General features: G+C 48.9%; 1 protein-coding gene and 4 non-coding genes across 5 annotated transcripts; 2 read left to right on the top strand and 3 right to left on the bottom strand.

Moving 5' to 3' along the window:
* Positions 1 to 1,690: 1,690 nt before the first annotated feature.
* On the bottom strand, positions 1,691 to 27,441 carry sh2d3a (SH2 domain containing 3A). Its single transcript, XM_064323378.1, has 15 exons — positions 27,251 to 27,441; positions 26,304 to 26,466; positions 25,715 to 25,832; positions 21,679 to 21,952; positions 15,100 to 15,139; positions 14,675 to 14,788; positions 11,092 to 11,235; positions 9,465 to 9,766; positions 7,970 to 8,067; positions 7,261 to 7,874; positions 6,781 to 6,896; positions 6,132 to 6,303; positions 3,953 to 4,064; positions 3,647 to 3,832; positions 1,691 to 3,172 (listed from the first exon to the last, which is right to left on the bottom strand). The coding sequence occupies exons 2-15, from the start codon at positions 26,391 to 26,393 to the stop codon at positions 2,985 to 2,987; spliced, it is 2,568 nt and encodes an 855-aa protein (XP_064179448.1). The 5' UTR covers positions 26,394 to 26,466; positions 27,251 to 27,441; the 3' UTR covers positions 1,691 to 2,984.
* Positions 22,528 to 22,600, top strand: trnar-ucu (transfer RNA arginine (anticodon UCU)). The gene has a single exon. It is a non-coding gene; the product is annotated as a tRNA-Arg (tRNA).
* trnaw-cca (transfer RNA tryptophan (anticodon CCA)) lies at positions 22,813 to 22,884 on the bottom strand. The gene has a single exon. It is a non-coding gene; the product is annotated as a tRNA-Trp (tRNA).
* trnak-uuu (transfer RNA lysine (anticodon UUU)) lies at positions 23,537 to 23,609 on the top strand. The gene has a single exon. It is a non-coding gene; the product is annotated as a tRNA-Lys (tRNA).
* Positions 25,413 to 25,484, bottom strand: trnaw-cca (transfer RNA tryptophan (anticodon CCA)). Its single transcript has one exon. It is a non-coding gene; the product is annotated as a tRNA-Trp (tRNA).
* Positions 27,442 to 27,873: the final 432 nt, after the last annotated feature.

Raw genomic sequence — 27,873 nt, forward strand, 5'->3', positions numbered from 1 at the left:
TGTGTTCTTGAACCCTGTCCTTATTGGTGTGTGTGCACGTGTGCGCATGTCCACACACTTGGGTTTAATTTCCAGCTTTAAATCAATTTGTGTTCCCTGTCAATACCAGGGTTTTTTTCCACATAAAAAAATGAATCATGCCAAAATGCACCAATGTTCCAGTAGTTTCTTTATTTCAAAACATTCATTTTTTAAAATGTAAACTGAAAAAGGGTGGGGGGAGGAGAAATATCCCTCACCCCACTGAAGACACTGTGGCAACAGGGCCAAAATCATCAGTTACAGTAGAAACGTTTATAATGCAGAGAATATGACCTCTTGCATCCTCTATATCAGTGGTTTTCAAACCTGTTTCTGGAGATCTGCTTTCCTGTAGGCTTTCACTACAACCCTAACAATAGCACACCACACTCAACAGCTAGAGATCTTGTTGAGCTGCTCATTCGTTGAGTCAGGTGAGCCAAATAATGGTTGAAAGACTGCCGGAAAACAGATCTCCAGGAACAGAGCTGGGCAGCCCTGCTCTATACCAGTGCTTCCCAAACTCGGGCCTGGGGAGCCACTTTCTATGCTGGTTTTCATTCCAACCACAATTGCAATCCCAGAATTTTAACAGGCTGTTATTGTTTTCTTAATTTGGTGCTTTTTGTGTTTAGAGGGATTATCTACCCTCTTAAGTCATGCATGCAATGAAGAATACAATTCCCACATTCATACTGTGAAATTGTGGACACCTGGCCACAGAAACTAACCATCTGGAAGATAATGAGGAATTCAAAGACAAAGCAAATGATAATGAGCCAAGCCTGCCTTGTGTTAATAAGTTTAAAGGGAAAAAAATATGAAATGAAACATTTGGAATTGTGCAGCAAACAAATTAAATCTTTCATTTGATCCAAAAAAATCTTTTTCTCTGAATTGTCTGCATTATAGCACGATATGCACACGAGAATCTTTTTTCTTCATGGCATGCATAGGTATTTCTGACGATGTGGTTTAAGGGTAAATAATCTCTCCAAATGTGAAAAGCACCTAATAAAGAAAAATTTACAGCTTGCAAAAATCCTGGGATTTGATTTTTATTTGGAATGAAAACCAGCATACACAGGGGAGTTTGAGAAGAACTGCTCTATACCCTGGATACTCAGATCTGGCCCCCGACTCCAAATCCGGCCCTGGTTTTCTTCTCATCCCAGGTAATTAACTGAACAGTCAGTGATACTGATTAGCCAGACTGTCTTCACACCTGACTCCCAGGTAGAGGGAGGGTGGGAAAGCAGCAGTTCTTGGACCTTGAGTGCCGTGAACTGAGTAGCGGCTTTATACACTGTATGCACAGCAGTTTTGGCTCAGATTTAATTGACATATCAGTGCTTTGACAGCATTCTGAGGGTCACATGCTCACAGTACACTGGGGTTGCATGTTATGTTTGGTCTTAAGGACCTGCAGTAGTGTCTATGAGTCCAAAAAAAACAAATGCATCTGACCAATCAGAGATAATCTGAGCAGGCTTAATGGGTGGAGCTATTGCACCGAAACAGAAAGTTGACCAGAACCATGCAGCTGGCTTTCCTGTTGACCATTCGGGAGAGTGCTGACAAGCGTTTGCTCTGTAAAAAGAGATGTCCGTTGACTGCTTCTTTTTACCCAACAGGCGCGAGTTTGCCTTAAAAGGGAAGTATTTTAAAAAAAAAGGAAGATACTTCTGATCTGTGATCAAACAGAGTTGATAGAATTAGTCTGGGGTGTTCATTTCACGATTGGGCTGTACATTTATACTGTAGCAATCACACCCAAGGCCCAGTGCCATCTTATTTTCAGAACTGGAAGCAGGAGGGAATCATGGAAATTGGCGAACAGGCCGCTGTGATTGGTGGACCCTTGGGAGAGTTATTGTCCCGACTCTTCTGAGACTGGCTCCTTTGTCTGACGTGTCACCAGCTCAGCGAATCAGAAGACAGGAATAATGAGTGACATCGCCCCAGACCTGGAAGGAGTTTGTTCTCTTTCTTGGTAGCTTCAGTGATCAGGGCTTAAGATCGCACGTGCTCAGTAAAAGCGCCGCCTGTGGCGTCTGGAGTGAGCACTGCTGTTTCGGAACGAATCCAGGCCGTGCCAGTGCCGACTGTGGCCAGCAGCCCAGCAGGGCAGGCGCATCGTTGGCTGGTGGCCGTCCGGGCATGTGCTCTTTCATGGTTGCGGTGTGAAAAGAAGCGGCTGGCTGGCAGGCGCGTGTTTCGGAGGAGAACCGTGAGTTGTGTTTGCACTCCCGAGCCGGCAGCAGGGGGCGTATGTGAGCACATTTGTACATGGTTTGTGAGCTGGACATTCCAAATTTGGGTTAGAGAGGGAAAAAAAAAAGATTGCATGAGCTGATCCTGGATCATTTCTTGGTGGCAAAAAAGTACCAGGAGACTCGACAACTTGTGAGTCTCTTGTATGCAGCAGGTGGTAAGTCTGAATCCTGGCTGTGGCACAGCTGTTTTTTTCTCCAGTGAAAATACAGACATTGTAATTATAATGTCCCTGAGGACGTGGCCCCATGTTTAAGGGTGTGGCACATCATTGGGGGCGTGGCCTCAGAGTTGCCCTCTGTTTGAGGGTATGGCCATGTGCTAGGGGGTGTGGCCCTGAGTGTCAGATTCAAAGGCGTGGCTGTATGGGAGAAAAATTAAAACAGCTTAATTACAACATGGACACAGTATCACATGCAACGTCTCTCCCATGTGTGAGCACCAACGGTCCGTTTGTCTCGTCTCCCTGAATCCTCTTTTCTACTGTTGACGGTGATTACAGGAAGGAGGAGGAGGAGGACAGACCAGTTTCCATGGTTCCCAGGTGAAACGGCAGGTTTCCTGGGTTTTGGCCATGGAGAGGGCATGGAGGTGGTGTGGAAAGCTCAGGGTAGGGTCCAACCCCCCCCCCCCCCCCCAAGCTTGTACAGAGCTCCAGTATCTGTGGGCCGGGAGTCAGGGATCAGGCATCAGGGGTCTGGGGTCAGAGTCCGGGGGGCGTCTCCGGGTTCCAGTTTCTCCGACAGCACCCTCAGCACCTTGTCGAACTTCTCCCAGCGTTCCTGCTTCTCGGCCGCTGCTCCCGACTGACCCCAGAACAGTCGCAGGGCGAACTCGGTGCGGAACGCCTCCAGCAGCTCGGGGATTGGTTCCCAGCCTGCTGGAGAGGGAAAAGGGGTGGGAGAGGCCAGGTGATTCAGCCAATCGGCTTAATCCATGTCAGGTTCCCTTGCTTATGTTGGCTGTCCTTGCCTAACATGTGCAGGCTACTGTGTGAGTACTCGTGATGAATTAAGACCTCATTGATGTTGGGGTTTCAGGTGCATTTGAATGTATTTGAGGGTATTTGTAAAGTGTTGGGTGTCAGGTGCATTTGAATGTATTTGAGGGTATTTGTAAAGTGTTGGGTGTCAGGTGCATTTGAATACATTTGAGTGTATTTGTAAAGTGTTTGGTGTCAGGTGCATTTGAATGCATTTGAGTGTATTTGTAAAGTGTTTGGTGTCAGGTGCATTTGAATGCACTTGACTATATTTGTAAAGTGTTCGGGAGCCTGGTGCATTTGAATGCATTTCAGGGCATTTTATTTCATTTGTAAGTGCTTCTGCAGTGCACTGAACACTCAAGGCACCTGTGAGCAAGGTGTGGGCGTGGGCCTGGTACTGGGGTGCGTTGAGGGCGGCTTGGCGGGCGGACTGCAGGGTGTTAAGCAACAACTGGCACCCCCGCTCTGTGTGCTCCCCCAAATCCTCGCCCTCCATCACCCGCAAGAGGGGCAGCACGTGGGGCATGGAGAGAGGGCCTTGGACCGCCTCAGCTAAAACATTACACAGTGCAAAACAAGGTGTTACATAGTGCAAAATAGGGCTTTTTTACATTTGGTAAAACACTGAGAAACGCTTTAGAAACTTTTCAGAGTGTAACGGCTTTGCCTTACTGTTTCCCTCGTTGAGAGCTTGCAGGAAGGGCTTGAGCACCTTCTCAAAGGCCACAGCGCTGTCTGTGTGGTTTCTCCTCAGAGCTTGCCACGTCATCTCCAGCCTGGCCACCTGGAACACACCTGAGTCTCAGTCACCTGGAGCACACCTGAGGCTCTTTCACCTGGAACACACCTGAGGCTCTTTCACCTGGAACACACCTGAGTCAATGTCACCGGGAACATACCCGAGTCTCTTTCACCTGGAACATACCGGAGTCTCTGTCACCTGGAACATACCCGAGTCTCTGTCACCAGGGACACACCTGAGTCTCTTTCACCTGGAACACACCTGAGTCTCTGTCACCTGGAACAGACCTGAGTCTCTATCACCTGGAACACACCTGAGTCTCTGTCACCTGGAACACACCTGAGTCTCTGTCACCTGGAACATACCGGAGTCTCTGTCACCTGGAACATACCAAATCTCGGTCACCTGGAACACACCTGAGTCTCTGTCACCAGGGACACACCTGAGTCTCCTTCACTTGGAACACGCCTGAGGCTCTGTCATCTGGAACACACTTGGCTGTTTGTGGTGGAGTGTGTGAGCAGGTGAGATGCCGTGGAGAAGTGAGGTAATGTGTGTGTCTGTGTTGGTGTGTGCACCGGTGAGGGTGTAAGGTGAGGGGGAGTGTAAGGTAAGGGGGTGTAAAGTGAGTGGGGAGGCGGGGTATAAGGTGAGAGGGTGTAAGTTGAGGGGTGTGTGTAAGGTCAGTGGATGTAGGGTGGGGAGCTGTAAGGTGAGGGGGGAGTGTAAGGTGGGTGTAGGGTGGGGATGTAGGTGAGGAGGTGTAGTGAGAGGGTGTTGAGTTTAAGGGGCGAGGGGTGTAAGGTGAGGTGGTTGGTGAGGGCTGGAGGTGAGGGGCGTTTAGGGTGTAGGTGAGTGGTGTGTGAGGTGAGGTGGTGTTAGGTGAGGGTTTAGGGAGGTAGGTGTGAGGGGCGTTAGGGGTTTAAGGTGAGGTGGTGTGTGAGTGAGGGCGTTGTAGGTGAGGTGTTGAGGTGAGGGGCGTTTAGGGGTGTAAGGAGGGGGTGTGAGGTGAGGGCGTTAGGGTGTAGGTGAGTGGTGTGTGAGGTGAGGGGCGTTTAGGGGTGTAAGTGAGGTGGTGTGTGAGGTGAGGGCGTTTAGGGGTGTAAGGTGAGGTGGTGTGTGAGGTGAGGGGCGTTAGGGGTGTAAGTGAGGTGGTGTGTGAGGTGAGGTGGTGTGTGAGGTGAGGGGCGTTTAGGGGTGTGAGGTGAGGTGGTGTGTGAGGTGAGGGGGCGTTTAGGGTGTAAGTGAGGTGGTGTGTGAGGTGAGGGGGCGTTAGGGGTGTTAAGGTGAGGTGGTGTGTGAGGTGAGGGCGTTTAGGGGTTTAAGGTGAGGTGGTGTGAGGTGAGGGGCGTTTAGGGGTTTAAGGTGAGGTGGTGTGAGGTGAGTGGCGTTTAGGGGTGTGAGGTGAGGGGGCGTTTAGGGGTGTAAGGTGAGGTGGTGTGTGAGGTGAGGGGCGTTTAGGGGTGTAAGGTGAGGTGGTGTGTAGGTGAGGGGCGTTTAGGGGTGTAAGGTGAGGTGGTGTGGTGAGGTGAGGGGCGTTTAGGGTTTAAGGTGAGGTGGTGTGTGAGGTGAGGGGGCGTTTAGGGGTGTGAGGTGAGGTGGTGTGTGAGGTGAGGGCGTTTAGGGGTTTAAGGTGAGGTGGTGTGTGAGGTGAGGGGCGTTTAGGGGTGTGAGGTGAGGGGCGTTTAGGGGTGTGAGGTGAGGTGGTGTGTGAGGTGGGGGGCGTTTAGGGGTGTAAGGTGAGGTGGTGTGTGAGGTGAGGGGCGTTTAGGGGTTTAAGGTGAGGTGGTGTGTGAGGTGAGGGGGCGTGTGAGGTGAGGGGGCGTTTAGGGGTGTGAGGTGAGGTGGTGTGTGAGGTGAGGGGGCGTTTAGGGGTGTAAGGTGAGGTGGTGTGTGAGGTGAGGGGCGTTTAGGGGTGTAAAGTGAGGTGGGGTGTGAGGTGAGGGGGCGTTTAGGGGTGTAAAGTGAGGTGGTGTGTGAGGTGAGGGGGCGTTTAGGGGTGTAAGGTGAGGTGGTGTGTGAGGTGAGGGGGCGTTTAGGGGTGTAAGGTGAGGTGGTGTGTGAGGTGAGGGGGCGTTTAGGGGTGTAAGGTATCCCTTGCTGGGGTACCTGTGGGAGCTCCAGAGCCTTCATCACAGCAGAGAAGGCGTAGAGGTCGTGGGCAGTGTGGCGCAGCTCCTTGGCCAGCTGGATGAACCTGTGCAGGACGTTCGCCCGCTGCCCCACCGTGCCCGTGCAGCCCAGGATGTCCACCGCCACACCCAGGGCGATCAGGTGGTGCCTGCCAGAGACAGCGGGCATCAGCAGATAGCTTAACACTTCCATACACGCCCAAACACCACAGGAAACTCAACACTGCTTAACACTTACACAGGAAACTCAGTACAATCGTTTAACACGCCTACAGGAAGCTAAGCCAGTTCAGCCTATCAGCTTGATTGTTCAACAGGAAGCAGTGATTAATCATCAGATCAAAAGTCGTAACGGCGACGGCCTGTTAATCATCAAATCAGATGCTGTTAACAGCGGTGGCGTTTTAATCCTTCAGCTTAAAGAGAGACTAACAATAACAATACTTTAACTGTTTGAAAAGATCAGAGGCAGTATCAGCGATGATTTTACCATCCTTTCTCATCCAATGCAACTTTCCTCTTATACTAATTATAGTGCTTGGAATTTTTTCTGGGATAAAAGATAGAAGTGATTTCCAGTATAGGTGGGTGAGGAATGTTGTGGCGCAGGGTGATGATGTCACTACCTCTCCAGCAGGTCCTGTCTCAGCTGTTGGCCGTGTGGTAGGGTGATCAGCTCCAACCCGGAGCTCACTCCCATGAGCCTCTTCTGCTCCTCCGTCACACCAGTGATCCGGGCCACCTGCCAGGCAACCAGCAGGTTAATGTTTGTGATGGGATAATGAGTACGCAGGACTGTGGCACAGATTCTGTAGCCAAACCAGATGGTCAGCTCCTGCATTATGCATATTTATGAACAGTCTTTTTTGTCCGAAATCTTCGTGACTGCGGGACAAATCTGTGGCAGCGACGCATTGGGGGAATGTCTTATAAGAGTGGATGACTGTTGTACTGGTTTGTGAGAGCAGAGCAGAGCAGCGAATTGTGGGACTGGTTTGTAACTGTGGAGGACCCTGGGACTGGCTTCTGAGAGTGGATGGTCATTGCCCTGGGTTGTAACTGCAGTGCATTGTGGGGCACACAAACGGTCTCCATGGTAACTGTACCTGGCAGTCGACACTGAGCATGTGCAGGGCGATGGTCTTGGGGTCGCTGCGGGTGAAGAGCTCCTTCAGGGCCAGCAGCACCGCGGGCTCCAGGGGCCGGTTGTTGTCGGGCAACAGGAGGGAGCTGAACTGGTCCAGGTCGAAGCTGGAGGACGTCTCCACCTGCGGCCTGACAAAGTGTGGCTCCGCCCCCTGGTCCTGGGGCTCCACCTCCTCCCCCACCCCCAGCAGCTGGGGAGCCCCGCCCATCTCCAGGAAGCTGAAGCTGCTCTCGGTGAGGCGGGCGCGGCTCTGCCACTTCTCCTCGGCGCGCAGGCGGTCCACGTGCCCGCGCAGGCGGGCCGGGGGCACGCGCGGCACCAGCTCGTCGTAGAAGGAGGCGGGGTCCTCCCCGGGGGGGCGGGCCGGGAACACGGCCGACACCCGCAGGGGCTTGGGCGGGGCGCGGGAGTGCAGCTGCCCGTCGGAGCCGCGAAGGGTGTCGCCCCCTGCTGGGTTGGAGGGGTGGGTGTGGCGGGGGGTGCGGGGGCTCAGCATGGGCTCGCTTCCTGTCCGAAAAAACGGGGACATGGGGGCGGGGCTGGGGTCCTCTGTCTGGTTGGATGGTGGGGTGCCTATGAAGGGGGGGGGGGTCAGACAGGGATGTAAGATGTGCAGATAGTTCATTTACCTATATGCAGACAGGCTGTACCTGCACTGGTGAGTTTACCTGAGCGCAGGTTGCTATCAGACTGTGCAGTCTGCAGGGAGGGTCTCCGGCCCAGGTTTTCCAGGTTACCAGGGTGACTCCCGCTCTTCTCCTTGTTCCTGGTACACACAGACACACAGCCTGTTAATGCAGGACAGCAGCAAGCAGCATACTGTGGTGTGTGTGTAGTATAACTCTGTATGCATGTGTGTGTGTGTGTGTGCATGTGCATGTGTGTGTGCGTGAGTGTGTATGTAGTATAACCCTGTGTGCGTGTGTGCGTGAGTGTGTGTGTGTGTGAGAGTGTGTGTGTGTGTGCATGCGTGCATGTGTGTTTGTGTGCGTGTAGTATAACCCTGTATGCGTGTGTGTGTGTGTGTGAGAGTGTGTGTGTGTGCGTAGTATAATCCTGTATGCGTGTGTGTGTGCGTGTGTGTAGTATAACCCTGTATGCGTGAGTGTGTGTGTGTGTGTGTGTGTGTAGTATAACCCTGTATGCGTGCGTGAGTGTGTGTGTGTGTGTGTGTGTGTGTGTGTGTGTGTAGTATAACCCTGTATGCGTGCGTGAGTGTGTGTGTGTGTGTGTAGTATAACCCTGTATGCGTGCGTGTGTGTGTGTGTGTGTGTAGTATAACCCTGTATGCGTGCATGAGTGTGTGTGTGTGTGTGTGTAGTATAACCCTGTATGCGTGCGTGAGTGTGTGTGTGTGTGGTGTAGTATAACCCTGTATGCGTGCATGAGTGTGTGTGTGTGTGTGTGTAGTATAACCCTGTATGCGTGCGTGAGTGTGTGTGTGTGTGTAGTATAACCCTGTATGCGTGCATGAGTGTGTGTGTGTGTGTGTGTGTGTGCGTGTGTGTGTGGTATAACCCTGTATGCGTGCATGGGTGTGTGTGTGTGTGTGTGTGTGTAGTATAACCCTGTATGCGTGCGTGAGTGTGCGTGTGTGTGTGTGTGTGCGTGTGTGTGTGGTATAACCCTGTATGCGTGCGTGGGTGTGTGTGTGTGCGTGTGTGTGTGGTATAACCCTGTATGCGTGCGTGGGTGTGTGTGTGTGTGTGTGTGTGTGCGTGTGTGTAGTATAACCCTGTATGCGTGCGTGAGTGTGCGTGTGTGTGTGTGTGTGTGCGTGTGTGTGTGGTATAACCCTGTATGCGTGCGTGGGTGTGTGTGTGTGCGTGTGTGTGTGGTATAACCCTGTATGCGTGCGTGGGTGTGTGTGTGTGTGTGTGTGTGTAGTATAACCCTGTATGCGTGCGTGGGTGTGTGTGTGTGTGTGTGTGTGTGCGTGTGTGTAGTATAACCCTGTATGCGTGCGTGAGTGTGGCGTGTGTGTGTGTGGTGTGGTGTGTATGTGGTATAACCCTGTATGCGTGTGTGTGCGTGAGTGTGTGTGTGTGTGTGTAGTATAACCCTGTATGCGTGCGTGAGTGTGTGTGTGTGTGTGTGTAGTATAACCCTGTATGCGTGCGTGAGTGTGTGTGTGTGTGTGTGTAGTATAACCCCGTGTCTAACCTGAGCAGGTTGCTGTTGACCTGTGAGGAGTCCATCTGGCCAGAGTGGAAGCTCAGTCTCTTGCTGCGCTCGGAGCATGGCTGCTGTTCCGCCCCCGGCCAGCGGAGGTCGCTGCTGCTGTGGGCGCGGGCTGCCTGCCGCTCCCTGATCACACGCAGGGGCACGGTGCGGTTCACGGGGTGGAAGACGATGGCCCCCGACGCCTCGGAGATGGGCCGACGCCCCCCCACGTGGAAGCGGACGAGCGCCGGGATGTTGTCGAACTGGTCCTGTTCAAACTGGAACAGCTCCCGCGAGTATCCCTGGGCAACCAGAGGTCAGATCGCCATGTCAAAAACAGACGCAACCGGCCTGGCTGTGGGCCCAATTGGGTGGGCCCTAAGCTGCGATTGGGTGAGTCCGGGGGGAGAGTGAATCAGGCAGAGAGTAACTGCTGGTTTGGGGAATGCACACAGCAAAACACCAGCGGCATGCTGGGACACATTGACAAAATGCTGACTGCTTGTCCACGGTGGGGGTGGATTCTAGGTGAGAGGAGGCTTTATAGGGGCGACATAGCTCAGGAGGTAAGAGCGGTTGTCTGGCAGTCGGAGGGTTGCCGGTTCGATCCCGCCCTGGGCATGCCGAAGTGTCCCTGAGCAAGACACCAACCCCTAATTGCTCTGGTGAATGCGAGGCATCAATTGTAAAGCGCTTTGGATAAAAGCGTTATATAAATGCAGTCCATTTACCATTTACCATGCAGTCCATTTATAGGGGAGGCGGGGGGTGGTCTAGGAATGGGCAGGTACTTTAGAATGGGGGCAGGGTTTAACAGTGGTGGGTTGTATAGGTTGAGGGTGGGGTCCAGCAGTGGTCAGGTATAGAATGGGGGTGGAACCTGGATGTGGGAAGGTCCTATAGAATGGAGGCGAGGTTCAGAGTAGGCTGATGGTAGAATGGGGCGGAGTCTTAGAAAGCAGATTATATAGGAGTGGGCAGGCACTGTCGAATGGGGCTGTGAGAGTGAAGGTTATGTGAGATAGGGGCAGAAACAGTCTGGGAGTGGGCGGTGTTTGTGGGGTGGGGGGCAATGGGCAGTGTGGCAGTCGGTGGGGTTTGCAGGGTGGAGGAGGGGACAGGGGTGGTCTGGGAGTAGGTGGGGTTTGTAGGGTGGAGGCAGGGACAGGGGTGGTCCGGGAGTGGGTGGGGGCAGGGACAGGGGCGGTCTGGGAGTGGGTGGGGTTTGTAGGGTGGGGCAGGGACAGGGCGATCTGGTAGTGGGTGGGGTTGTAGGGTGGGGGCAGGGACAGGGGCGATCTGGGAGTGGGTGGGGTTTGAAGGGTGGAGGAGGGGACAGGGGTGGTCTGGGAGTGGGTGGGGGCAGGGACAGAGGCGGTCTGGGAGTGGGTGGGATTTGTAGGGTGGGGGCAGGGACAGGGGCGATCTGGGAGTGGGTGGGGTTTGTAGGGTGGGGGCAGGGACAGGGGCGATCTGGGAGTGGGTGGGGTTTGTAGGGTGGAGGCAGGGACAGGGGTGGTCTGGGAGTGGGTGGGGGCAGGGACAGGGGCGGTCTGGGAGTGGGTGGGGTTTGTAGGGTGGGGGCAGGGACAGGGGCGATCAGGGGTGGTCCAGTACTCAGAAGTACCTTCTTGGGCCTCAGTACCACACGGATGATCTTGAAGTGCATGGGCTCGTTCCTCCACTGGCAGCTCAGCACGTAGTCCCCAGGGCTGGAGAGAGAGTCTCTGATCAGGAAGTCCCCGTCTCTCTCCAACAACTGCTCCGCCCCCTGTGGGGAGAGAGAGAGAGAGAGAGAGAGGCAGAAAGAGGGGGACGGGGGGAGGGAGAGCAGAGAGAGAGTGAGAGAGAGAAAGTGGGCGAGAGGGGGTGAGGAGGGAGACGGAAGAGAGAGGAGGAGAGGGGAGGAGAAAGAGGAGAGAGAGAGGAGGGAGGAGAGGAGAGGGGAGAAAGAGGAGAGAGAGAACGAGTAGGGAGAGGAGAGAGGAGAGGGGACAGGGAGAGAGAATTTGTTACAGGTCTGTGAAAAACTCAGAGAGACTCAGGGGCATATCATTTACAGGTATGTAATAGAGTTACAGTTTTGTGAGAGTTACAGGTCTGTAATTGTGCTACAGGTGTGTGAAAGTTACAGTACAGGTATGCAACAATTACAGGTATATGAGAGCTAAAGGTGTGTGAGCAATAAAAGCATGTAATAGAGTTACAGGTGTATGAAAGTAGGTGTGTAATAAAGTTACAGGAACGTGAGACACAGCTGAGGTTTAGAGATGGTAGGTGTGTTGAGGTGATGTACATGTGAGGTTAGAGACAATGTGAGGGTTACATTTGTTCAAGTGATGGTTACAGGTAAGGGTTGTACAGGTGTCTATGTGATGGCCACAGGTTGTACAGGTGTCTATGTGACGGTCACAGGTTGTACAGGTGAGGGTTACAGGTGTATATGTGAGGGTTACAGGTGCGTTTATAGATTGTACAGGTGAGGATTGCAGGTAAGGGGGTAGTACAGGTGAGGATTACAGGTGTATATGTGAGGGTTACAGGTGTACAGGTGGGGTTATAGGCTGTATGGGTGAGGGTTACAGGTGTACAGGTGGGGTTATAGGCTGTATGGGTGAGGGTTACAGGTGTACAGGTGGGGTTATAGGCTGTATGGGTGAGGGTTACAGGTGTATATGTGAGGGTCACAGGTGTACAGGTGAGGGTTACAGATATACTGGTGAGGGTTACAGGTGTGGTTATAGGTTGTACAGGTGAGGGTTACAGGAGTATATGTGAGGGTTACAGGTGTGTTTCTAGATTGTACAGGTGAGGATCGCAGGTAAGGGGGTAGTACAGGTGAGGATTACAGGTGTATATGTGAGGGTTACAGGTGTACAGGTGGGGTTATAGGTTGTATGGGTGAGGGTTACAGGTGTATATGTGAGGGTCACAGGTGTACAGGTGAGGGTTATACAGATGAGGGTTACAGGTGTACAGGTGAGGGTTATACAGGTGAGGGTTACAGGTGTACAGGTGAGGGTTATACAGGTGAGGGTTACAGGTGTATATGTGAGGGTTACAGGTGTACAGGTGAGGGTTATACAGGTGAGGGTTACAGGTGTTTATAGGTGTACAGGTGAGGGTTACAATCTTGAGGGTACAGGTGTACCAGGTGATGGGTTATACAGTGAGGTTACAGTGTTGTGAGGCGTTACAGGTGGGTTACAGGTGAGGGTTACGTTATATGTGAGGGTTACAGGTGTACAGGTGAGGGTTATACAAGTGAGGGTTACAGGTGTACATGGAGGTCTACCCGAAGTGGCGGTACGATCAGGTGCAGTATCACACTCTACAGCTTATCAGGGGTCCACCACGCGTCAGGTACGCATACACCTGAGCTTCACAGACTGCAGTCAGTACACGCTACACCTGCTACACAACACTGCAGTCAGTACACCGCATACACCTGCCTACACCACACACTGCAGTCAGTACACCAGCACCTCCACACCATCAGTAGCCTGCTACCTACACACTGCAGTCAGTACACCATGCATACACCTGCCTACCCACACTGCAGTCAGTACACCATGCATACACCTCCTACACCACACACTGCAGTCAGTACACCATGCATACACCTGCCTACACCACACACTGCAGTCAGTACACCATCATACACCTGCCTACACCACACACTGCAGTCAGTACACCATGCATACACCTGCCTACCACCACACTGCAGTCAGTACACCATCATACACCTGCCTACACCACACACTGCAGTCAGTACACCATGCATACACCTGCCTACACCACACACTGCAGTCAGTACACCATGCATACACCTGCCTACACCACACACTGCAGTCAGTACACCATGCATACACCTGCCTACACCACACACTGCAGTCAGTACACCATGCATACACCTGCCTACACACACACTGCAGTCAGTACACCATCATACACTGCCTACACCACACACTGCAGTCAGTACACCATGCATACACCTGCCTACACCACACACTGCAGTCAGTACACCATGCATACACCTGCCTACACCACACACTGCAGTCAGTACACCATACATACACCTGCCTACACCACACACTGCAGTCAGTACACCATGCATACACCTGCCTACACCACACACTGCAGTCAGTACACCATACATACACCTGCCTACACCACACACTGCAGTCAGTACACCATGCATACACCTGCCTACACCACACACTGCAGTCAGTACACCATGCATACACCTGCCTACACCACACACTGCAGTCAGTACACCATGCATACACCTGCCTACACCACACACTGCAGTCAGTACACATACATACACCTGCCTACACACCACCACTGCAGTCAGTACACCATGCATACACCTGCCTACACCACACATGCAGTCAGTACACCATGCATACACCTGCCTACACCACACACTGCAGTCAGTACACCATGCATACACCTGCCCCACACAGACACACTGCAGTCAGTACACCATGCATACACCTGCCTACACCACACACTGCAGTCAGTACACCATGCCTACACCTGCCTACACCACACACTGCAGTCAGTACACCATGCATACACCTGCCTACACCACACACTGCAGTCAGTACACCTCATAGCTACACCACACCTGCAGCTAACATAACCTGCCACACACACACTGCAGTCAGTACACCATACATACACCTGCCTACACCACACACTGCAGTCAGTACACCATGCATACACCTGCCTACACCACACCACTGCAGTCAGTACCACCATGACATACACCTGCCTACACCACACACTGCAGTCAGTACACCATGCATACACCTGCCTACACCACACACTGCAGTCAGTACACCATGCATACACCTGCCTACACCACACACTGCAGTCAGTACACCATACATACACCTGCCTACACCACACACTGCAGTCAGTACACCATGCATACACCTGCCTACACCACACACTGCAGTCAGTACACCATGCATACACCTGCCTACACCACACACTGCAGTCAGTACACCATACATACACCTGCCTACACCACACACTGCAGTCAGTACACCATGCATACACCTGCCTACACCACACACTGCAGTCAGTACACCATGCATACACCTGCCTACACCACACACTGCAGTCAGTACACCATGCATACACCTGCCTACACCACACACTGCAGTCAGTACACCATGCATACACACCCCTATCTATACTACACACTGCAGGCAGTACACCCCATACACACACCTGCCTATAGTACACACTGCAGTCAGTACACCGCATACACGTCTGCCTACACTACAGACTTGAGTCAGAACATCCCACCCCTCACAAACACACACACACACAAACAGACAGACAGACAGTAAAACTCAAATACATCCTGCTCTAGCTCAAATGTCAACTGAATAGCAGTCTGACAGTGAGTGCTGATACAGGGAAGCCTTAAGCCCTCTTTGTTCCAGGGAACTGAATACATGTCTCTACAAAGATGTGATGTCATCTCCTGTTTGTTAGTGCATACACAAACTACGGGCAACTACAGGCTGCATCATGCATATGCAACTTCTTTGCCAACAGCCAATGACATCATCATTTCCTGTACATGCATGACCATGCAAGGAGAGGTCGCCCTTACCTTAAGCTGACTTAAATACACGCCAACACTCTTCCGTTTGCTGGAATCAAAGCACAATAATTGCATATTAGGCACCACCAACAGCTTTAACCTAAATGGAAATAGATCAGGATGCTGTTTTTAAAGAATTCCAAAACTGCAAACGTATACTTGTGTTTTTTGGTAAGCAACTTGCTAGACTGCATCAGCCTGGTAATCAGACCTGGGTCAAATATGTATTTGTTTTGGATTCAAATACTTTTCTGTACTCTATTGATCTTGTCTGGTATAATTGAGCCTGCCAATATGACCCGAAGGCAGGGTTTGCACTTTTTGAGAGTATTTCATTGGTTCCAATACACCAGACAAGATCAGTAAAGTGTAGAAAAGTATTTGAATCCAAAACAAATACATATTGGACCCAGGTCTGCTGGTAATATAGTAAAACTAAATGATGGCTCAATGAGTTGGAACTATAACAAGTGACTAGCTCTCAAAATAAAGTATAGTCCCAGATTGTGCAGTCAGACAGGCCCTTGTAGGCTACCCTATGATCTCTCAAAACGGGTTGCACAGGCATTAGAATAGCTTGTAGCATTGCTAATTTGTGGTTGAGAAATAAATTGAGAATACAGGAGCAGCAAACTAGATAGTTACTGAGGGGTTTTGAGCTATAACTCAACCCTTCAATAGATAATGCATTTTTGGATAAGGGATTTCAGAAAGCATGATGCCTGCATGTAAGACACTGTTAGCCAAGGCAATGACACTGGGGTTAAGCCTGCTAATTGAAACTCTCTGTCTGCATGACGCTATGACCAATTGTGCAACTACAACGGTCATAATTCACAACTGTACCGTCGGTCGCGTCACTGCACACGCCCACATTGAGTATACCAATCGAGTTTAAAAAAAAAAAAATCCCCACCATGAAAACGTCCTTCAAATTTTTGCATAGCCCCGAAACGAAGTGACAAGAAATTTAAAAATGATTGTTGTTTTTAACGTGGCACTGGGCTTTGTGGAAAGTAAGCAAGTTTATTTAATGTTATGTGTTGTTTTTAACGCGGTTCTGTGTGGGACATCGCTGTCGTCTACTAATGCGGACTGTTTTCCGCACGAATCGGTACAGGTAACAGGCCACAACGGTTCACACGTGACTAAGAATCAACCGCTGCCACCACGCGCTGCCACCTGCCCCTCTGTTTCGCTTACAAAAGACCTCATGGCATAGGCTTTCAAACAGCATAATCAAAATTATTTCTGTTAACTTTCTACTCCCCCCTGGATATTTAATGAAATCCACTGGATCATTTAACATTCACGAGCTCTGAAGGGAGGGCATTTCAGCAGTGACCTCCGCAATAGTCTTGTCCTCGGCTGGAGTTGTCAGGGACACGGGCAGGATGAAGACGCTGCCAAAATCCCGTGTTAATGGCCAAAACGCTGCCTTTTAATAGCCACATCCTTCCTGATCCAACAGAGAGGAAGCCATTGTTCTGTGCGTCACCGCAAACATACTGCGTAACCGCGGGAGAGACCTCGGAGGTTACTTCCACTGCCATGGGCGTTACTGCTGACATAAATCCTCGGAGAGTGCAGACATGCATTCCAAAGGTTTTTTGGAGAAAAAAACTCAAATGGTCAGCAACGGCACGATCCGTTAACCAGATATAAATAGTGTACTTAAATGTTTCTTTAACCATCTGTATGCAGCATAACTTTGAATGTCCGTCCACAGAAACTGGCTTAGGTTTCATTTCAGCTTTGTGGGAGACACTGCTTGGAACATCTAGTCTCGCCTACCTAGTCAAACGTCTCACAAATAGCTAGTTTAGCAATTAATTGATATGAAAGAACTCTGGGTCTCCCCATCTCCCCGAAATCCTACGCCAATTGGTTCGTCCACCAAAGGCACGGGCATCCCAATTGAATTTCGTGTTTACTTCCTCACATTTTAGTCCATTCGGATACACAATACAAATTTGCATTTGCACAGGACTTCCAATTCAATTACGGGATACATCCCTTTAAAACGTGCCGGGACAGCGACTTTCTACTTATGACACGCATTTCAAGACTCAATTATGAAAAAAATAAAATAAAATTAAGCAACTGTACTCCGGAGTCAAATCGATGGTTTCTTGCAAAATAACTGTTGCAAAAGTATGTACGGTCATGTTACATAATATTACTCATCAGTCCTGTGAGATGTTTTGAACGGAGGGAATTACGTTCAGGTAATGGATCGCTACCTGCGTTTCCTACCTTGCGAAAATGGAATGTACTGCAAAGTACACTAATTATAGTGGTATAGGGTATATTATTTCGACACGTAACATCATACAAGTAAATAAGCGCATTACTGCCGATATCTGATTTTTAAAATGTACTATTAAAAATACCTGTCCATGAAATATATTCAAATATTCCTAATATGTCAACATATTTTCAATATGTGGTAGTATATAAAATTTCACAGTATCCTTACAGCTTCAGTAGACAATTCAGTAGACGACTTTAAAACATTTTGGGTATCTTAAAAATAAAACTTCGATCGTGGTGCAAGGTTTACCACGATATTGTCAATGACAATTAAAAAGATATGCTTCGTAGTTCTATAGGCGTTTTCCGCGTAAACGAAGGTCCAGGAGCCTGGTCGTGAGAGGGACACCTTACTGGCGCAGAATATAACCTGGAATCGGCAACGGAACGGCGGAGTCAACCATCGCACCGTAGCTTACCTGCACGCCCCGAGCCCTCCCCTGTCTTAATGCCGTAACATATTCGGATTTGTTGTTTCGTATAGCGATGTCCAGTGTAGAAATTCAAAACGAAATGGGAGTTTAAATCCATCCGCCGTCAGCCTCTCACCTCCTAAAACACGTTGCAGTTTTTAACGTGTCCTTACAAGTTTTCGGAATCCATTTTCAGCGCCTCGGAGCAAAAGTTAGCACTATCTAGGCATTCCACGGATTCCGCGCTCGCGCCCCATTCACTGCGTACACACAGTCTACAGTCTGACGAATTCCTCCCGGTGAAAAAAGTTTGTAAAACACCGTTAGGCGACATGAAAGTGAAAACTGCCAACGCTAACCAAAAGTCACGATTGGCTGCCTTTTGTCAGCTTGATTCGTCATTTCGCACCCCTCCCCTACTACAGTCGCTATCTGAAAGAACTAGCAGTTTTTTTTACTATTATCTCGAGCATTGCACAATACAAAGTGTACCTTTCCAAGGCTGTACCATTTGCAATGGACCGCGGAGGGGCATTCGATTTATTTCGACAGGAGCTATGTTTTTCCAAGTAGGTTAATGAAGACTCAGCGACTAAATCCAATATATAGACAGGCATTTCTAACGCGCTCTGTAATTATACAATATCGACAGGACCAGTGGACAGTTAAAGATTCCTAACTGCGTCTTGATTGCAGTATCCACCTGGACATTCACGGCCCGAACTTGACTCGCCAGGAAAAAAAAATTCCGGACAGACGAGAGAGCTTTAGTTCAAACTCGTGTTTTAGCGTTCTTATAATCCACTTAATTCATTATATTGGTTAAATGTAGAATCTTAAAGTGGACGTAATTAAGTTCGTGTTTTTTCTCAAGCTCAAAAAGTATCCGTGCTGTTTGTCCCGGGTACTAGCACAGGTGGTAATGTTTACCTTTATTTCCGATAATGTTTAAAGAAAAAAGAATATCTATCATGATTTTTACTCTTCATCACTGCATGTCTGGCTCACTATTCTCTTTATACCAGTTTCACCAGTAATTAAAAAAAATAATTAAAGGATTACTACTACTACTCATGTTACTTATACCGTTATTATTGTTACTTCTACAAAGCAGTAGGCTAATGAACAACATAAAAACAACACAAGTTATAATCACAGTTAGTGCAAATGGTGCTGATAGACTGACTTTGTGCAATATGTAGCATTTCATATAGAAAAAGTCTACCACAAAAAAAAACCTTAGGTTAAAGCGATCTGCTACCTCCCGTTGTTTGCTAATATTGTGGTCAATGGACTTTACATCATTTGTAATTAGCCTCATGACAGATCGTGGCACATTCCAAGTTGCCACACCCAGCCAAATGGGCTACAGTAAAGGAATGCTGTAAGTGTGTGTGTGTGTGTGTGTGAGAGAGGGAGAGAGAGAGAGAGAGAGAGTAGTTGCTATGGGCAATAAATGCAGGCCAGTAGACAAAGTGCAGGTCATGTATCCTAAGCCTGGTTGTTCAAACTGCAGCTCAACCTGCATGTGCTCACAGTGGCCAACATCGACCAGCAAGGCTGCACTGGACAGACCTCCCATGCTGCATCACTGGTGGTTTCCAGGTATTTCGCATAAAGGTAACTAACAGCATGATGCATTAAATTATTACTGAACTGTAAATGAAGGACCTGCTCTTAAAATCTACACTTTACCTGATACGCTATATGACCACAAGTGTATGGACACCACTTTGTCTGGGGCTGTTTTTCACGGTTTGGGCTAGGCCCCTTAGTTCTAGTAAAGGCAAATCTTAATGCAATGACATTTTAGATGATTCTGTGCTTCCAACTTTGCCGCAACAGTTTGGGGAAAGCCCTTTCAGCATGAAAATGTCCCTGGGCTCTCAGCAAGTTCCATATAGATATGGTATTGTTGAGATTGGTGTGGAAGAACTTGACTGGCCTGCACAGAGCTCTGACCTCAACCACATCCAACACCTTTGGGATCAATTGGAAAGAACTGCGAGCCAGGCCTAATCGCCCAATCACTGCACGACCTCACTAAAACTCTAACGGCTGAATGGAAGCAAATCCCTGCAGCGATGCTCCAACATCTAGTGTAAAGCTTTCCCAGAAGAGTGGAGGTTGTATAGCAGCAAAGAGTGAACCTGTACCAACTCCATATTAATACCCATAATTTTGTACGAGATGCTGGATGTAAGGTGTCCACATTCTTTTGGCCATATAGTGTACTTACGCCACAATTGTTTTTTATCCTGTCATATGGTAATATTTTGTTGTGTGTGCCAGCTTCAACTGTGAAGTGTAATACTCTGCTGACCTTCGCATTGTTTGGAGTTCACCTCATTAATTGTTTGGAAAAATGTCCAAAAAATGTTAAAATGAGATATACACAAATAAATAAATCATTAACATCCACTCTCCTTTATCATCCCTCAGTCTAATATTATCTGAAAGGTTAATCTGTTATTTGCTGTGAGTTACATTTATTATATTTGTTACATTTAACTTCTCGCACACAAGCCCTTGTCAATGAATAATTTATGCCGGCAAGCTTGTGTTTGTGGTGTTTGGTCCGTGTGTCACGTGAGCTGAATCGATGTGGTGTAAACAAATTCTCCTTCCGTACAGCTCTTTTGGGCGGGATGTTTCTGCTGTTCCAACATCTGGTCCGCGCGGCTGACGTTAATCATCAGCCAAAGCCGTGTGGGTCTTAAGGGCTTTGCTCTACATGCATGTTCAGACAGATGTAATTGACGGACTTGTACCTGCAATATTTGGAGAAGCACTGAGTGCTTCAGGTCTCGTGGGAATGTCTACACCAGTTCCTGTTTCCTGGTATTTATTCGTGGAGCATCATGGGATTGAGATTATTCATTACGTCATCGGCATATAGTATTATCCCTGCAGCTCTGCAGACTGCTGTAAGGCTGAACAACACTCAGGCACCTACAACAGAGAAGTGTGTTTGTGTGTGTGTGCATGTGCGTACGTGTGTGTGTGTGTGTGTGTTTGGTGTGTGTGTGAGTGTGTGTGTGTGCATGTGCGTACGTGTGTGTGTGTGTGTGTGTTTAGTGTGTGTGTGAGTGTGTGTGTGTGTGTGTGTGTGTGTACAGCATGTTACCTATTTGTTAGATGTATTACCTATTTAGGCCATAAGTGGGGGCCTGATTAAGTAAGGAGAGGTGCAATGTCTGGCAGTTTGGACAGAAGCACTGTGGCCTGTTGAGTGGGGAAGTGCAGTGATATGTAAGACAGGTAAGTGTCGTGACCTGTAGGAGAGGTAAGTGCAGTGACCTGTGGGGCAGGTAAGTACAGTGACCTGTGGGGAAGGTAAGAGCAGTGACCTGTGGGACAGGTAAGTACAGTGACCTGTGGGGAAGGTAAGTACAGTGATCTTTGGGAGAGGTAAGAGCAGTGACCTGTGGGACAGGTAAGTACACTGACCTGTGGGACAGGTTAGAGCAGTGACCTGTGGGACAGGTAAGTACAGTGACCTGTGGGGTCGGTAAGACAGTGACCTGTGGGACAGGTAAGTACAGTGACCTGTGGGGTCGGTAAGACAGTGACCTGTGGGCAGGTAAGTACAGTGACCTGTGGGGTTGGTAAGACAGTGACCTGTGGGACAGGTAAGTACAGTGACCTGTGGGGTCGGTATGACAGTGACCTGTGGGGCAGGTAAGTACAGTGACCTGTGGGGTTGGTAAGACAGTGACCTGTGGGACAGGTAAGTACAGTGACCTGTGGGGTCGGTAAGACAGTGACCTTTTGGGCAGATAAGTACAGTGACCTGTGGGGTTGGTAAGACAGTGACCTGTGGGGCAGGGAGGCACTGTGGCATTGAGGTTCACTGCAGTACCTGTGTTGTTCTTTGTTGGTGGAGGCAGCTGGCTGGGAAGGGTGGAGGAGTTCCGGGCCAGGGGAGGGGGGCACCAGCACCTCCTGCAGGGGGCTGAGCTGGGAGCAGGAAGAGGAGAGGGTGACCCGGTCCCTGCGCTTCAACCGGGGCAGTATGCTCTGCCGGAACAGATCCGCCGTCTGCCCTGACAGCCTCCGGCTCGGCTTCATCATGTCCAGGGAGGAGCCCAGCGAGTACTTCCGGGTCACCCTGCGTGAGGTCACTGTACTGTTCCCTGGAGGTCACAAAAAGAGTGGGAAGGTCAGAGGTCGGGGGTCAGTGGTGTGTCACATGCTGCTTCCAGGTCATCCTGCACAAGGTCAGTGCGCTATTCCTCTGGGTAATCTAAATGAAATCAGGAGGGTTACAGCAGGTCAGGGGTCAGTGGTGAGGCACAAAAACTACCTCCAGGTGACCTTGTGCAGGGTTCCCATTCTGTCTGTAGTGGTCACAACACAAGAGCAGAGGTAAGTATCACAAAGGCTGCTGGGTCAATTGTACTGATGCTCTGTGGAAAGTCTGGCTCACATTCTGTGTTGAATATATTTTCAGTCTGGCACAATGTACTGACACAGCCTGAAAGGAGGAGGCTACTGCTCAGGAGAAGGGATGTGTTGACTGAAATGTTCATGTTTTTAAAACTGCATTTGGAGGTCAGCAGTGTGCGTGCAGGCGTACCCAGTTCTTCCTGTCCCATGCCCGACTGTCCTTTGCTTTTATGTCTCACAGCCTCACCCAAATCTGCTGTGTCAGGGGTTTGAGCCAATATGTGTCTGTCTCCTGTGCATATCAATAAGTGCCTTGTTTTGTGCTTGGATAGCTCTGTCGGTAGAGCATCAGACTTCTAATCTGAGGGTCCAGGGTACAAGTCCCTGTTCGGGTGCAGTTGTTTACACTGGTTGGCACGTGTTGAATGTTGTCCTGTTTCAAGTCTTGATACATTTGTTTCACGTGTGAAAAGTATCACATACTTGTGAAATGGCAAGAGATGGTGGAATATGTGTGATTTAAAGCCTGTGTGTGTAAACCTGTTGTATTCATGCATAGCGTGCTTTCTGAGGTTGCTGCAAGCGCCTACATAAAAAGAGACTACACTGACCTCAACGTGATTTGAACACGCAACCTTCTGATCTGGAGTCAGACGTACTGCCGTTGCACCACAAAGCCAAGCTGGCTATGAGAAATGGCTTACTCATGCCAGGTTAGCAACTGTGCTGTGGAAAATATCACTGATACTAATGCTTTTTAAAAAATCTGTCCAAATATGGATCTGAATCCTGATCCTCTGAATCATTGCCACGTTCCGGTGCATCAGTTGGTCGACCATCGGACTTTTAATCTGTGTGTCCAGTCCCTTTCAAGTCCCTGTCCGAGTGTGATGATTTGCATTGTTTGACCGACACTAAATGTTGTGAACTGGCTGTGTTTTAAATTTTGAAGCTCTAGTTTCACGTGAGAAAAGTCACGGAATAATTGCAGGGCTGCTGACCCCTGTTCCCAGAAATCTACAGGTTTTCACTCCAACCCAAACAAAGCACACCTCATTCAATGAATTAGCAGCTCAATGGGATTTTTTCGCTGTTGAATGAAATGTGCTTTGTTAGGGTTGGAGTGAAAACAGCGCTAGATCTCCAGGAAGCCCCGGATTACGGATTTCTTATCTATCTATGGAAATCACTCCTCAACGTTTCACATATTTGTCAAACAGCATATTACTATTAGTAACTGCACAGTGCCAAATACCACAGACTATGAATGTTTCATATGTTTCCTTATATGGATCCTTCTTCTGATGCACTATATCGAGCTGTTCCTTAGAGCCCGGATAGCTCAGTCGGTAGAGCATCAGACTTTTAATCTGAGGGTCCAGGGTTCAAGTCCCTGTTCGGGCGTGTGCCTTTTCATGGTTTGAATATTGTGAAGCTGCTGTCCTTTACATATCGAAGCTTTAGTTTCATGTGTGAAAAGTCACAGATGTGACCATGGCTCCCCAACCCTCTTCCTGTCGATGCAATAATGACGATAACAGGCCATTCAGCCCAGCAATGCTTGCCTCTTTCCGAACTAAATTGTACCAAGTGCTCTGATTACCAACGGACTAGATTGTATCAAACACTGTATCAAGCCTGATCTTGAAAATCCTCAGAGTTTCTGCCTGTACTGCATGACCTGACAGGTTATTCTACACTTTGACGACTCTCTGCCTGAAACATTGCTTCATAATGTCTGTGCAGAATTTTTCTTTTACTAATTTCCATATATGTCCCCTTGTTCCACTAACCGAACTCAACCTGGAGAATCTCTTGTATTTCACTTTGTAATCCCTTCATGAATTTCAAAGAATCAGTCAAATTGCCCTGAAGTCTCCTTTTACCAAGCTTGAAGAGATTAAACATGTTTACTCATAGCTTTTGTCTTTCATACCAGGAATCAGTTTGGTTGCCCTTCTTTTGTCTTATCCTGTAGCCTGTTCTAAACTCACTCTGAAATACATTCTGTAATACAGTCTTCATTTTGCTAATAAGTATCTCATGTGGTGCCTTATCAAATGCTTTTTGGTAATCTAAGTGTATAATATCAAAAGCCTTGTTATAGTCAGAACACTTAAGGCAGTCTGAGTACTGAATTGCTTCCTGTCTATTCGTAACCTCCTCTTTAGTAAAACTCCCGACAAAGTAACTATTTAAGGTATCAGCAATATCATTATTCTTATAAAGCAATGCTCCTTCTATATTCCTCTACTTGACATCTTCCATAACTTTCCTTTTCCTGCTACAGTATTTTGCATCTTGAGTAATTTGTCTTTCAAAAAGCCTCCTAGTTACCCTTAATCAGCATAAGCAGCCTTTTTGATGCACAAGTTTTCAAGATACTCTTTGGCTGGATTCACACCAGATCAGATTGCCACAGGGTTGTGCGGCAAAAACGGCAGTCTTCCCATTCATTTGAATGGGGGTAGTGTGTTTAGGCTGCGGCAGTGGTTGACCGCATGGGGTGCCGAAAAAAAACGCAGCGGCCTGCGGCAAGAAAGTTGAACCAGAATCAACTTTTGCCGGAACGCAACCCGACGTCATGCTACAGTGGCCAATCACGTAAGTTGTTTAAATTACCACGTGGCAGTCCGCTGTTTACCGAGGCACTGTCAGATGAATTACTGATGCGATTCATTTCCTAAGATATGATTTTATCATTGTCATCGTGATTTGACAGTACCGGGTAATGGGACGCGTACCGAAACAACAATTAGGCTACTAGCTAAATATCAATTCCGAAAGTTGGAATTAAGCTGTATAAAAGATTAGCTATTTAGCAGTTTTTGCATGTTAGTTTATTGTACCTAGCACTATGGAGTTCATGGACCAAAGGATGATACTCTCCCAGTTGTGTCCTCGCTTGGTTTATTTTGTGTACACAGCTTCGACGTCTGCGTCTGACTGGCAGTCTACGCTGCAAAATAACGATAGCAAGAAGCTTCCTTCGGTTTGCGTTTTTGTCCATTTTTTTTTTTTTGAGTTAGCGGACAGGAAATGGAGGGGGGGCGGTTAAAGTTCACAACACGACGTCACACGAATAGGCCACGTAGTGACACGCCCACACCGCCACGGCAAGGTGCTGCATTGCCTGATTTCGCAGAAATTCGTTTCACCAGCGCAACTGCAGCTCTGAAATTCTTTGCTGTCAAAAAACACAACCACTGACCTCAACATGATTTGAACACGCAACCATCTGAGCTGGAGTCAGACGCGCTACCGTTGCGCCACGAGGTCTGACAGCAGATGTTGTCTGGGTGACTGACATCAGGTCTCCATATTTCTATGTAGAAGTAACTGTTCGGTGCCTGATATCACAGACTTTGAATGCTCTATTACATGTACTCTTATCGATCTAACTCCTCTCAATCGAGAACCCTTGCCGGGCCTGGATACCTCAGTCGGTAGAGAATCAGACTGCTAATTTTAAGGGTCCAGGGTTCAAGTGTGTGTGCATGTGTGTCTACCTGTGGTGGGGTTCAGCATCTGCTGATGTCGTTTCAGTTGGGTCATGATGGTTTCTCTGTGTTCAGGATCCTCCACTCCTGCCTCCTTCAGATCCCCCTCTGTCACATACAGCAGGCCCTGTGGAGGTGGACACGCACACACAGAGTGCATTAGAGGTGTTATAGCATTGACCCGTTAACCTGCACTCTCCACTGTACTGAACATATGCCTGGTCTGCAGCCTATAAAACGTTCTCCTGAAGGGGGGACAGACAGGCAGACAGACAGACGGGAGAAAGATGGAGAGACAGACAGGCAAACACAGAGACACTGACAGAGTGGGAGACTGATGAATTTTCCATACTTCTCATGTGTAATGCATGTGCTGGCAGTGCTGTTTTGCTTGTCTGACCAGTAAAGAACCATTGAACTGAGCTGACTGCCAGAAATACAAAGACAGAAGGACAGGCAGACAGTCAGACAGACAGGCAGACAGACAGGCAGGCAGGTAGACATGCAAAAGGACAGGCAAACAGGCAGTCAGACAGGCTGACAAAAGGACAGGAAGACAGGCAGACATACAGAAGGACAGGCAGACAGACAGACAGACCTCCAGTCCATAGTACTGTCCCTCCAGGGTCTTGGTGTACTGAGGGAGGCCGATCTGCCGCAGCCACCAGGCTATGGAACGGTTGTTCATCACTGAGGGGTCCTGAGTCCGCCCTGGCACGGGTCAAACCTAGGTCAAACCCAGGCCAGACCTGGGCCAGGTTCTGGAAAGGAGCAAAAAGACAAAGATCATCCTTATAAACTGGTTTAAACACTAAACTTCCTGTGTGTGTGTGTGTGTGTGTGTGCGAGTGAGCATGTGCGTATTATGTGTTTGCGTGTGTGACTGTGTATGCATGTGCAGAAACGTGTGTGCACATCTGTGCATGTAGTTGTGAGCGCTCATGCGTGCATTTGTATGTGCATGTCTGTGTGCATGCACAAGCATGTATCTGTGTGTTCAAATGCATGTATGTGTACGTGTGTCTGCACGCTCGTGTGTATTCATGTGTGAGAGTGTGTCACCTTGTTTCAGAGCACGCTTGTGTTTACATGCTTGAGAGTAATTTTTTAATGAAGGATTTGTTTGTGAAAGACAAATGCTTAGAAAATTGTCAGTAACCTTTGTTTTACACACACATACTTTTGTTTAACACCCAGCTGGTTTGCTGAATGCTGAGAGAGTATGCAGACTGACAGGTAGGGTCCTGCTCTCTACATACCAACAGCGCAGACAGCTTTATAGACGTCTATAATAATTACGAACGCTCTCGTTTTCCAGCTGGTTTTGTGTTAACAGTAGAGTGCACACATATTCTCTGCTGCTGTCTCTCTCTCTATCTCTCTTTCTCTCTCTCTCCCCCTCTCTCATTCACACACACACACACACCCCTGGCCCCATGCACCCGTATGCACACATACGTATGCATATGCAAACACACGCACACACACACACACACACACACATCCCACTTGTGTTGAGTGGTGAAAGAGGTATGTGGCACCTACCTGTGTGTGTGAGGAGTGGGGGGGAGGCCTATGCCCCAACTCCCTGTAAGTCTCACTCTCGCTCAGCTTCTCTCTGTCTTTGAGTCTTGCTTTTCTCTCTTCTCTCTGTTTCTTTAATAACCCGGGTCAACTCCTGTCTTTCTTTCTCTTTCTATCTCTCTCTCTTTCTCTGTCTCTCTTTCTCTCTCTCGCTCTCTCTCTCTCTCTATCTTGAATTTCCAGTGTGTGAGTTCCAGAAGCCCGCGGTTGCTCAAACATGCACATTTGCTCTCCTGGCCAATCAGCGTTCAGGGAATGCCCCTGGGGTCCCTGGTCTAGCCAATCAGAGAGTGAGGACTCTTTGGGTGTACTAAAGAGGCTAAATGTTACAAGCTGGGGCAGATTCACACATACTTGAGATTCAGGATAGGAGAGGAGGGAGAGAGAGAGAGAGAGAGCGAAGGAGAGAGAGGAAAACAAGATGATGGAGGGAGCATTAAGGAAGAGAAAAAACAGGAAGTTTCAGTCTCTGAAGGAAACATGTTCTGACAGAGAGCGCTGTCCATCTGCGTGTCTGTCTGTCTGTTGCTGCTGAGCTGTGCATTTGCTCAGATAGACAGGAGAAAATGAAAGAATGAAACGAT

Source organism: Anguilla rostrata, chromosome 2 (genome assembly GCF_018555375.3).
Source record: "Anguilla rostrata isolate EN2019 chromosome 2, ASM1855537v3, whole genome shotgun sequence".
Lineage (NCBI taxonomy): Eukaryota > Metazoa > Chordata > Actinopteri > Anguilliformes > Anguillidae > Anguilla > Anguilla rostrata.

Excerpts from the sequence above, each read along its gene's own strand:
- sh2d3a (XM_064323378.1), bottom strand. The coding sequence starts at position 26,393 with ATGAACAACCGTTCCATAGCCTGGTGGCTGCGGCAGATCGGCCTCCCT. Across the intron at positions 21,953-25,714 it reads GATGCTGAACCCCACCACAG|GGAACAGTACAGTGACCTCA; the intron begins GTAGACACACAT and ends TGTGACCTCCAG. Across the intron at positions 6,897-7,260 it reads TGCTCAGTGTCGACTGCCAG|GTGGCCCGGATCACTGGTGT; the intron begins GTACAGTTACCA and ends GTTGCCTGGCAG.